Source organism: Oncorhynchus masou, chromosome 1 (genome assembly GCF_036934945.1).
Source record: "Oncorhynchus masou masou isolate Uvic2021 chromosome 1, UVic_Omas_1.1, whole genome shotgun sequence".
NCBI classification, from domain to species: domain Eukaryota; kingdom Metazoa; phylum Chordata; class Actinopteri; order Salmoniformes; family Salmonidae; genus Oncorhynchus; species Oncorhynchus masou.
In genome coordinates, this window is record NC_088212.1 from 16,205,769 (window position 1) to 16,218,968 (window position 13,200).

General features: G+C 42.8%; 1 protein-coding gene across 2 annotated transcripts in view; it reads right to left on the reverse strand.

Moving 5' to 3' along the window:
• The window catches only part of LOC135521016 (hyaluronan and proteoglycan link protein 1-like), a 44,994-nt gene extending 32,148 nt beyond the window's left edge, over window positions 1-12,846 (reverse strand). For both annotated transcript variants that reach the window (XM_064947036.1, XM_064946955.1), the window contains exon 1: window positions 12,531-12,846. In XM_064947036.1, the coding sequence (XP_064803108.1) occupies window positions 12,531-12,630 (100 nt within the window). In that variant the 5' untranslated portion in view covers window positions 12,631-12,846. The remainder of the gene's footprint in view (window positions 1-12,530) is intronic.
• Between the last annotated feature and the right edge of the window lie 354 nt (window positions 12,847-13,200).

The following is a 13,200-nucleotide window of genomic DNA, read 5'->3' on the forward strand; positions in this document are numbered from 1 at the left end:
GGTACCTTCAGGCGTTTGGAAATTGCTCCGAAGGATGAACTTGACCTTGACTGATTTATTTTGATTTTCCCATGATGTCAAGCAAAGAGGCACTGAGTTTGAAGTTAGGCCGTGAAATACATCCACAGGTACACCTCCAATTGACTCAAATTATGTCAATTAGGCTATCGGAAGCTTCTAAACACATGACATCATTGCCTGGAATTTCCAAGCTGTTTAAAGGCACAGTCAACTTAGTGTATGTAAACATCTGACCCTCTGAAATTGTGAGACAGCGTAAGTAAAATAATCTGTTTGTAAACAATTATTGGAAAAATTACTCGTGTCATGTATTTTGATTTATTCCACATTTTGTTGTGTTACGGCCTGAATTCAAAATATATTAAATATATTTTTTCTTAACCATCTGTACACCCCATAATGACAAAGTGAAAACATGTTTTTAAATATTTTTGCAAATGTATTGAAAAGGAAATACAGAAATATCTCATTTACATCCCTAAGTCAATACTTTGTCAAAGCACCTTTGGCGGTGATTACAGCCTTGAGTCATCTTGGGTATGTCTGTATCAGCTTTGAGTCATCTTGGGTATGTCTGTATCAGCTTTGAGTCATCTTGGGTATGTCTGTATCAGCTTTGAGTCATCTTGGGTATGTCTGTATCAGCTTTGAGTCATCTTGGGTATGTCTGTATCAGTTTTGAGTCATCTTGGGTATGTCTGTATCAGCTTTGAGTCATCTTGGGTATGTCTGTATCAGCTTTGAGTCATCTTGGGTATGTCTGTATCAGCTTTGAGTCATCTTGGGTATGTCTGTATCAGCTTTGAGTCATCTTGGGTATGTCTGTATCAGCTTTGAGTCATCTTGGTTATGTCTGTATCAGCTTTGAGTCATCTTGGGTATGTCTGTATCAGCTTTGAGTCATCTTGGGTATGTCTGTATCAGTTTTGTACATCTGGATTTGGGGATTTCCTCCCATTATTCCTCGCAGCTTTTCTAAAGCTCTGTTAAATTAGATGGGGGAGATTTTCAGTGGGATTCAAGTCAGCTTTGGCTGGGCCACTCAAGGACTTTCACATTCTTGTTCTGAAGCCTTCCAGCGTTGCTTTGGCTGTATGCTTGGGGTCATTGTCCTGTTGGAACATAAATCTTTGCCCAAGTCTCAGGTTGTTTACACTCTGAATCAAGTTCTCATCAAGGATTTGCCTGTATTTGGCTCCATTAATTGCTCCTTCTATCCTTACCGCCTCCCAGTCGCTGCTCCTTAAAATCATCCCCATATCATGATGTTGCCACCACCATGCTTTACGGTACTGATGGTGTAAGACGGGTGATGAGATGTGTCTGTGTGAGATGTGTACTCCAGACATAGTGCTTTTCATTCAGGCCAAAGTGCCTTCCTTCTGGTCTCTCTCCCATAAAGCCCAGATTGGTGAAGTGCTGTAGAGACTGTTGTTCTTATGGCAGGTTCTCCCATCTCAGCCAAGGAACCCCATCTTTTGCCCTCAGAACAGCCTCAATTTGTCGGGGCATGGACTACAAGGTATCAAAAGCGTTACACAGGGATGCTGGCCCATGTTGACTTCAATACTTCCCACAGTTATGTCAAGTTGTCTGGATGTCCTTTGGGTGGTGGACCATTTTTGATACACACTGGAAACTGTTGAGTGTGAAAAACCCAGCAGCGTTGCAGTTCTTTACACAAACCGGTGTGCCTGGCACCCACTGCCATACCTCGTTCAATGGCACTTAAATATTGTTTCTTGCCCATTCACCGTCTGAATGGCACACATACACAATGTCTCAACTGGCTCAAAGCTTAAAAATCCCTCCAACCTGCCTCGTCCCCTTTATCTACACTGATTGAAGTGGATTTAACAAGTGACAGCAATAAGGGATCATAGCTTTCACCTGGATTCACCTGGGTAATCTATGTCATGGTGTCCTTAATGTTTTGTACACTTGGTGTATATATATTTTTAAACAGGACAAATTTGTTGGCACATGCTCCTGTGCCCCCTATGGGTATCACACCTCTGCTGACATTGCTTGTTCTGATATTGCTGTAGTGGAGTATGCTGAGGGGAGGACAGCTCATGATAATGCCTGGAATGGAGCAAATGGAATGACTTCAGACAGATGGAAACCATGCAAACCATGTGTTTGATGTATTAGCTACCATTCCACTTAGTTCTCCCCAATTAAGGTGCCACAAACAGTAACGTTCCACCAACCTCGTTCTGATAGGTCTTAATTTCTTGTTCTTTTTGGATTAACTTTTGGATTAGGTGTGTATTGTTATTGTATTGCTAGATATTGCTGCATTGTTGCAGCTAGAAACATAAGCACTTCACTGCACCTGCTATAACATCTGCCAAACTGTGTACACGACCAATAAACTTTGATTTGATGCAAAGCAGACTTTTCACATCCCCTTCCCTTTGAGCAGAATATGTCTGGAGAAATAATCGGCAGCATTTGGTAAAAACTAAATCCCTTTTTGAGTGATAGATCAAATTATGTCAGTACCAACTGGTTTCCCCAGTGTCATCCTAGCCACTATCCCTTCCTCCCTCTCCTTCTGTGCCTGACTATCTCCTGGTGCCACTTTAATTTGCTCTAAATCTCTCTACATCTGTCTCTTCCTCTATTTTTCTTCCTCTTTTGTATCTCTCTTGGGTTCTGTTCCACATCTGTCTGGCGGAGGCTCACTCAGAGAGTCGTACAACCGCGGGCTTCTTGAGCCAAAGACTTGAAAACGGTTCCACTGGCTCTTCAACGGGAAAATACTTTTCAACATGGATGCAAGAATCACTACCAGGCACTCCAGATTAACTGCCTCCCGGTTCAGTCATCTCCCCACCCCCACCCCTCTTCCTCCACCCCTGTTTCCCACCTCAACCCAATTCTTCTATGCACACAGAGCACAAAGTCAACACGTGGCTGGATTTACTAGCATGGCCTATTCATGATCAGTTGCAAGCTATCCTGTAGACTGATTTAATGATTAGTAGTGGGGCTGCCTTACACATTTAATCTTCCCCTATAGCCCTAAATCCAACCACTCTTTCCTTCACCCCTCCCCTCATTACCCACCAAACGCACGACAAAGAGTTTATCCCACTTCTGCTATAGAATAACACAATGACTCCTCATAAAAAGCACCAGGCGTGCATGACCCCAGCGTCCCTGTGGACCACCTTCGACACCTGGTAGAGTCCATGCCCCGTCGAATTGAGGCTGTTCTGAGGGGAAAAGCGGGTACAACTCAATATCAGGAAGGTGTATCAAGCCTTAGCTTATTTACACAGGGCTATTTGTTTGGGGTCAAGGGTTCCCCCTAATTGGGGTGGCAGGTAGCCAAGCAGTTAAGAGCGTTGGGCAAGTAACGGAAAGGTTGCTTGTTCAAATCCCTGAGCCGACGAGGTGAAAAATCTGTCAACGTGCCCTTGAGCAAAGTTCGTAACCCTTATTGCTCCTTTAAGTCACTTTTGATAAGAGCATCTGCTCAATGACTAAAATGTCAATGTAACATATACAAACATTTCATGAAACCATTAACAACCATTCCCCCCCAATTATTTACTAATCGAAATAGCATAATAAAACAATCCCCATCAAAATCTGACTGTGGGAGGTGGCAGAGCTACAGCACTGTTTGGTCTTCTCCAAAAAACATCTGAATTGTACAAATGAATATGGCCCCTCGATGGAAAGACGAGACTCTCACGAATATGATGGTGTTCTCTGTTTCTCTCTACGACACCCATCTTTCTTTCCATGTATGCATCTGTTATTCAAATCAAATTGTATTTATCACTTGCACCGAATACAACAGGTGTAGACTTTATAGTGAAATTCTTGCTTACAAACTTTTCCATGCTGAGTAAGAGGAATAAAAGAGTAATAAAATAAAATACACAAGAATGGAGCTATATACAAGGAGTACAAAAAACAGATCAATGTGAAGAGGTATGAGGTACTTGAGGTAGATACAGTTGAAGTCGGAAGTTTACACTTAGGTTGGAGTCATTAAAACTCGTATTTCAAACACTCCACACATTTCTTGTTAACAAACTATAGTTTTGGCAAGTTGGTTAGGACATCTACTTTGTGCATAACTCAAGTAATTTTTCCAACAATTGTTTACAGACAGATTATTTCACTTATAATTTACAAATCCAGTGGGTGATACGTTTACATACACTAAGTTGACTGTGCCTTTAAACAGCTTAGAAAATTAAAAAAAATAATGTCATGGCTTTAGAAGCTTCTGATAGGCTAATTGACATAATTTGAGTCAATTGGAGGTGTACCTGTGGATGTACAGTGCCTTGCGAAAGTATTTGGCCCCCTTGAACTTTGCGACCTTTTGCCACATTTCAGGCTTCAGACATAAAGATATAAAACACCATCCTAACCGTGAAGCACAGAGGTGGCAGCATCATGTTGTGGGGGTGCTTTGCTGCAGGATGGACTGGTGCACTTCACAAAATAGATTGCATCATGAGAAGGGAAAATTACGTGGATATATTGAAGCAACATCTCAAGACATCAGTCAGGAAGTTAAAGCTTGGTCGCAAATGGGTCTTCCAAATGGACAATGACCCCAAGCATACTTCCAAAGTTGTGGCAAAATGCCTTAAGGACAACAAAGTCAAGGTATTGGAGTGGTCATCACAAGCCCTGACCTCAATCGCATAGAAAATGTGTGGGCAGAACTGAAAAAGTGTGGGCGAGCAAGGAAGCCTACAAACCTGACTCAGTTACACCAGCTCTGTAAGGAGGAATGGCCAAAATTCACCCAACTTATTGTGGGAAGCTTGTGGAAGGCTACCCAAAATATTTTACCCAAGTTAAACAATTTAAAGGCAATGATACCAAATACTAATTGAGTGTATGTCAATTTCTGACCCACTGGGGATGTGATGAAATAAATAAAAGCTGAAATAAATAATTATCTCTAATATTATTCTGACATTTCACATTCTTAAAATAAATTGGTGATCCTAACTGACCTAAGACAGGGAATGTTTACTTGGACTAAATATCAGAAATGGTGAAAAACTGAGTTTAAATGTATTTGGCTGAGGTGTATGTAAACTTCAGACTTCAACTGTACACACATGAAGGCAGGGTAAAGTAACTAGGCATCAGGATAGTAAAATAAAGAACAGAGTAGCAGCAGCAAATGATGAGTGTAAAAGTGTGTGAGTGTGTATGTACAATGCTTTCGGAAAGTGTTCAGACCACTTGACTTTCCACATTTTGTTACATTACAGCCTTGTTCTAAAATGTATACAATCTATATTTTTCCCTCATCAATACAATACCCCATAATGACAACGCAAAAAGAGGTTTTTAGAAATGTTTGATCTTTGTGATAGAAAAATGTGATTTTTCAGTTTTTTTCAAACTAAAATATCACATTTACATAAGTATTCAGACCCTTTACTCAGTAATTTGTTAAAGCACTTTTGGCAGCGATTACAGCCTTGGATTTGATGCTACAAGCTTGGAACACCTGTATCTGGGGAGTCTCCCAATCTTCTCTGCAGATCCTCTCAAGCTCTGTCAGGTTGGATGGGGAGCGCTGCTGCACAGCTATTTTCAGGTCTCTCCAATGATGTTCAGTTGGGTTCAAGTCCAGGCTCTGGCTGGGCCACTCAAGGACATTCAGAGACTTGTCCTGAATCCCCTCCGGCGTTGTCTTTGCTGTGTGCTTAGGGCTGTTGAGGGCTGTTGACCTGTTGGAAGGTGAGTTCCTGAGCACTCTGGTACGGGTTTTCATCAAGGATCTCTCTGTACTTTGCTCTGTTCATCTTTCCCTCGATCCTGACTAGTCTCCCAGTCCCTGCCACTGAAAAACATCCACACAGCATGATGTTGCTACCACCATGCTTCAACATAGGGATGGTGCCAGATTTCCTCCAAACGTGATGTTTAGCATTCAGTCCAAAAAGTAAAATCTTGGTTTCATCAGACCAGAGCAACTTGTTTGTATAATGTTTTGAGAGTCTTTAGGTGCCTTTTGGCATACTCTAAGAAGGCTGTCATATGCCTTTTAGTGAGGAGTGGCTTCCGTCTGGCCACTGTACCATGCAGGCCTGATTGGTGGAGTGCTGCAGAGATGGTTGTCCTTCTGGAAGGTTATCCCATCTCCACAGAGGAACTCTAGAGCTCTGTCAGAGCGACCATTGGGTTATTGGTCACCTCCCTGACCAAGGCCCTTTGGCCAAGCGGCCAGCTCTAGGAAGAGTCTTGGTGGTTCTAAACTTCTTCCATGGAAGAATGATGGAGGCCACTGTGTTCTTGGGGACCTTCAATGCTGCAGACATTTTTGGGTACCCTTCCTCAGATCTGTGCCTCGACAGAATCCTGTCTCGGAGCTCTAAGGACAATTCCTTTGACCTCATGGCTTGGTTTTTGCTCTGACATGCACTGTGTTTGTATTTTCAAATCATGTCCAAATAATTAAATTTACCACAGGTGGACTCCAATCAAGTTGTCGAAACATCTAAAATATTATCAATGGAAACAGGATGCACCTGAAAACAATTTCGAGTTTCATAGCAAAGGGTCTGAACACGAACTGTATGTAAATAAGGCATTTCTGTTTTTATTTTTTATACATTTACAACAACAAAAACTGTTTTCACTTTGTCATTATGGGGTATTGTGTGTAGATTGATGATATTTTTATTTATTTAATCCATTTTAGAATAATGCTGTAACGTAACAAAATGTGGAAAATGTAAAGGGGTCTGAATACTTTCCGAATGCACTGTATACTGTATGTGTTTGTTCTGCGTCGGTATGCGTGTGTGTGCTCTATGTGTGTGTGTGTGTGTGTGTGTGTGTGTGTGTGTGTGTGTGTGTGTGTGTGTGTGTGTGTGTGTGTGTGTGTGTGTGTGTGTGTGTGTGTGTGTGTGTGTGTGTGTCTGTATGTAGTGTTTGAATGTGTGAGGGTTTTGTTTGGGAATGACAGTATAGTGTGTGAGTACGTGTGTATTTGGTATGTATAAAAAGTCTAATGAGAGCGGGTAGGGTCAGTGGAATCAGTGCAGATAGTTCTGGTGACATTAAATGACCATTTAGCAGTCTGGCTATTTAACAGTCTTATGGCTTGTGTGTAGAAGCTGTCTCAGAGCCTGTTGTTTCGAGTACCGATGCTTCTGTACCGTTTGCCAGACGGTAGCAGAGTGAACAGTCTATGGCTTGGGTGGCTGGAGTCTGGCAATTTGTCAGGTCTTCCTCTGACACCGCCTGATATAGAGTTCCTGGATGGCAGGGAGTTCGCCTTCAGTGATATACTGGTCTATCCACACCACCCTTTGTAACTCTTCGTGGTCAAGGGCGGTGCAATTGCTAAAGCAAGCAGTGATGCAGTCAGTCAAGATTCTCTCGATGGTGCAGCCAAATCCATTCAGCATCCTGAGGGGAAGCGGCACTGCAGTGACCTCTTCACAACTGTGCGGATGTGTGTGGACCACATTAAGTCCTTTGTGATGTGGAAAGCCAAGGAACTTGAAGCTCTCAACCAGTTCCACAACAACCCCATCGAAGAGCTTTCCCCTCTCCCCTCTCGGAATAGGCGAAGGTCGAGAGCCATGCGTCCTTTGAAACACGACCCTGCCAAGCCTCACTGCTTCTTGACACACTGCTCGCTTAACCTGGAAGCCAGTCGTACCAATGTGTCGGAGGAAACACAGTACATCTGGTGACCGTGTCAGCGTGCCACAGGAGTTGCTAGAGCACAATGGGACAATGACATCCCGGCCAGCCAAACCTTCCCTTGACCCAGATGACGCTGGGCCAATTGTACGTCGCCTTATGGGCCTCTCGGTCGCGGCCAGCTGCGACACAGACCGGGATCAAACCAGGATCTGTAGTGACGCCTCAAGCACTGCAGTGCCTTAGACCTCTTCGCAACTCGGGAGGCTACTTTCTCATATAGTCCACGATCAGCTCTTTGGTCTTACTGACGTTGAGGGAGACGTTGTTGTCCTGGCACCACACCGCTAAATCTCTGACCTCCTCTCTGTAGGCTGACTAATCGCCATCGATGATCAGGCCTATCAACATTGTGTTATCAGCAAACTTGATGATTGTGTTGGAGTGCTGTGTGACCACACAGTTGTTGGTGAACAAGGAGTACAGTAGGGGACTAAGCACACAGCCCTGAGGGGCTGCCGTGTGAGGGTTGTTGCAGTAGGATGGTATCAGGTGAGCCAAAGCTAGAGATTTCCTTCACACTGGAAGTAGCACACCAGTTGTTATTTATTTTTAAAAACACACTTATTCTCCTTTCGATTTCCCTAAATCCACCGACCGATCCTGCCACTGGATGGAGAATCCACTGAGTACTACGTGCATAGCTTCATCATCCAGCCATGTTTCAGCAGTAAGACATATACTATAGCTGTTTTCAAGTCTCTATGACAGAAGACTCTTGTTGAAGTTGAAATCAAGGATTAGTAACTGGCAATCTGATGTCCAGAAGTGCTTCGCAGTCATATGTGGTAATAGTATGAACTTACTGTACAAAAAAAGTTAAGATAAACATGATAAATTTCACTATATTGGAACTCGTAAGACGTCGTCCTTCTCCGTCTGCTCCATCTTCAGTGTGTTTCTACGGGGCTAACAGCAATAAGGCCAAATTCAATGCTTCATCAAATAGGTTTTTCTCATTTATTTTTTATACCTATAGTGGTCCAAAAATGTTAAATGAAATAGTTCAATGATCTGGGTATGACCATCCATACGTTAGCTTAGTAGAAACCCAGCCCAGGGCCCTTAGAACTAAGGGTTTTTGAGGGTGGGGGTTGAATGAAAAAGAGGAAAGAGAATAAGTAGATGACCACATGTGCATGACAATAAAAAGTACCGTGGTAGCCATGACCTACTGCCATTTTACGATCATATACAATTCTCTCTCACTCCGTAAAATGTTATAGTACTAAGTGATTGAAAACAGCTGTATCTGAGAGAGTAATAAATTGACAGTAACATCATAATGGTCCAACGTTGCCATGTGACATACATGTTTAGAGTCTACAGGCACTTCATAATGTTATCCTAACCTAGTGTTCATTAACTTAGTTTTACTGTGGTCTTTGAGACATTGAACGAGCAACAGTATGTATACAGAGAGTATGTTACACAGCTGTAACTACATGTGTGTCATCCAGTGTAAAACCACACCCACCGCGACCAGCTAGACATGCTATCCTTTACAACATCCTGCAGCTCTGCAGCTATGCTCCTGAGTCAACAGGGAGATCTAGTTAACAGGCAGCTGTGACCAAGGTACACGCCTACACACACACCCCCGCACGTGCCCAAAAAACGTGCACTCACTCTCATATACACGGACACAGGTGTGTACGAACACATGCACACACATACACACCTCAACTCTCTTAAACACACACATACTCTGGGAACGGTACTATGATGTCACCATGACTTCTTGGCTGTTGCCATCTCCTTATAAATCAAACCTGTCTTAAAGTAATTGTTCAGTGAAAAGCTCCCGTTTAAAAGTTAATATTCTCTTAACTCATACCCAAATAATGTTGTTGACTCATCCTATACTGGTATTTGTGGCCAAAGCATAAATAAAACATTTATTAAAAAACATCTCAAACTTGTATCTCAAATAGACCATTTAAAAAATGCTTGATGTTTCCTCATAGAGAATGATGTCTCCTGCCTCATTGGCTGAGATGGCCAATCAGCGGTCTACTCGCAATAATATTTTTAATGACCGGTATATGTCCACACCATTCTGTTTTTGGTGTTGGCCCGTATCATTACAACACAGAAAATCTGCTTTATAAAATAGTTCATTATACTTTTGGGAAAGGAAAAATGTTCACTCATATTTTAATTAATTATAGGTCATATTTCATAGAAATGTGGAAAAACTGGACAGCTACTTTAAACTTTCACATCAAACTTCACTTGCTGTACCAGCATCACAGCCCCCTCCTGACACAGCACCAACCCCCTCCCAAACAAGCCCGAGCCCAAGCCCTTTCCCAGGCACCATCTATGTCAAAGCCACAACCTCACCCCCAACCCTGTATAAGTCCCATCCCAGGCCCAGTTCCAACCAAACCCTACTTAAGTCCAATCCCCAGCCCTGTCCAAGCCCCAGTCCTGTCCAAGCCCCAGCTCTGTCCAATCCCCGGCCTTGTCCAAGCCCCAGCCCTATCCAAGCCCCAGCCCTGTCCAATCCCCAGTCCTGTCAAAGCACCAGCCCCTCAAAATCTCCAGAGTTAACAGACCATTCCCTCAGTGGGAAAGGGAGAGTCATTTGGCTAGAGTTCAGCTCTATATGTTTTACTGTGGCTTTTAATCTTAACCCTGTGCATGTACCCCTAAGGATTCCCACAGGCTCAGAGGCCTGGGTGAGTCAGTGGAGCAGGCAATGCCCCTGGCATAAGTGTACATTAAGGCTTTTTTCCATAGTGTTAGAATAAAGATCTACTGTATAGATTTGGACTGGGTGCCGGCCAGAGCCAAGGTTATGACATCATGGGGCTACACACACACACACACACACACACACACACACACACACACACACACACACACACACACACACACACACACACACACACACACACACACACACACACACACACACACACACACACACACACACACACACACACACACACACACACACACACATTTCTGACATCATCAGCCCACATGAGTAGAACAAACTTTTGCACAGACAGGACAGCATCTCATCTACAGATTCTGAGAAAGTGCATTATTCCTATTTGGCCATGTTTCTCTGTCTGCCGTGCTACTGCTCAAATCCCCTGAGTCAGCCTGACAGACTGAAGAAATTACATTTCATACTACTCTTAACCTTGTCCAATGAGACTCTGGTTTGAGCTAGACCAATGTGTTTCTAGTGGTATTTGACTATTGCATTTGGCAGTAAGATATCCCACAGTATTTGATTTAAGCTACATGTGCTATTTCAAATAATACTTAAGGATGTAGCTGGAGCAGGTGCAGTCTGAAAAAGTGCTGTTCCAATTTCCCCGTTCTCACTCCCTCCTAATAGGAATGCAGTGTGGGAAAGAAAAGAACAAGTGGTCTGATTGTAGACATAAAAATCACGTAGCTGCAGTTTATCAGAACACAATTTTGACAAATTCTGACCTATAAGTCCATTTTTAAAATACATATTGAGGAACTTTGTAAACGGCTCAAAATCAAGCTAGACTTCCTCTATAGAAATAGGACATGTTTGTCCTCTACAAATAGAATACAAATTGTACAAGCAACTTTTATGTCTGTTATGGATTATGGGGATATTATTTACATTCATGCTACAGCATCAACACTTAAATCGCTGGATGCTACTTATCATATCGCACTTAGATTATTACGGGTGCAAGCTACAGAACTCATCACTGTGTTTAATATCAAAATGTGGGTTGGACTTCGCTGTCCATGACAACATGCTCTCGTGTTTGTCTATAAAGCACTTCTGAATAAGCTACCTTCTTATTTATCATCACTCATCAATATTAGAATTAGAATTCCTAAAACCAGGTTTCAAGCATGGATTACACTTGAGGCCAGTGCGATTTCCACAGAGTTGAGTATGGCTGCCTTTTCCTGTTACGCTCCTTGCCTATGGAATAGCCTGCAGACTAAACTTAAACTTGAGACTCTTGTCCCCCTTGCTCATTTTAAACATTTATTGGAGCATTTTTATTTTTGTATTGCTTGCAACTGCTTCGGGTAATGCAAGTTCTTGTGCTGTTAGTAGAATAACCTAAGTGTAAATGTAATCTGTTGCTGTATTTTTTGTGTGTTATCTATGATCGTTTTATTTATAATGTTTCGTTATTTTTTAACATTGTACCTAAACTGTATGTGTAAACATGTATACGCAGGGCCCAGCTGTAAAAGAGACCTTGGCCTCAGTCTGTGTTCCTTGTTGAAATAAAGGTATACTAATAATAATATTTTGAACTACAATGGAAACAGTGACTAATTTTCAGAGTAAAAAGGAGGGTTTGGTCCACATTTAAATGCTGAAAATAATAGTTTTGTCCAAATATGCAGTGTAAAACTAGTAGATTGTGACGTGTGGACAGTGAGCCCTTGTGAGTGAAAGGCTGATTTATGCTCAGCCAGTGGCCAGCATGGTGAGTCAGACTGAGTTTGACAGCGCAGAGAGGCTTCTATTACCAACCACTACAATTACCTTGCTGTTATAAGTCTATGGTACCACTTTACTGAGGCCCCATAGCACACACACATGTACAGACACTACATACACACCCCTGCACCCACACACACACACACACACACGCACGCACACACCCGCGCACACACACACACACACACACACACACACACACACACACACACACACACACACACACACACACACACACACACACACACACACACACACACACACACACACACACACACACACACACACACACACACACACACAGAGAGAGAGAGAGAGAGAGTCTTACCTGCTGTGTAGGCTGGTGGAGAAGCAGGGCTGTTGGTCTCGCTGTACACGCTGCTGGCCAGGGTCAGGGAAAGAAAAACGGTGCAAAGCATGGTGATCATTTTCTCTTTCTTTTTAATTCACACCAAGGGCCCTCTTCACTGGAAATGCAAAAATAAAAAGCACACTAATTAGCAAGGTAAGGAATCAGAATCAAAAACTCTTTGTTTGTTTTCTTTATTTTCTTTATTTTCTTTATTTTATGAGATGTGCCAGTAACCCTGGAACAGCAGCCACCGGTGGTGCTACTGGACAGTTTGGACTCCTCAGATATGAGGTCTCTTTTATTGTAGCCCAGCATGGCTGAGACCACTCCCCCTCCCCATCGCTCTGGCTCGACATAGCACTGTATAGGCTTCACTCAGCCACGTCATTTACGAACAGCTCTCCTCAACCTCCCCACAATGTTATGTTCCTTCACTTTGGCCTCTCAGAGGGGCAGAAGAGGTACACTATATTGCCCTCAAATGGTCCCCTTTGTTGAAATGACACCTGCAGGACTAAGTCCACTGAACAAAGAAACACCTTCAGTACTTAATGTACTGAACAAAGAAACACCTCCAGGACTTAGTCCACTGAACAAAGAAACACCTCCAGTACTTAGTCCACTGAACAAAGAAACACCTCCAGGA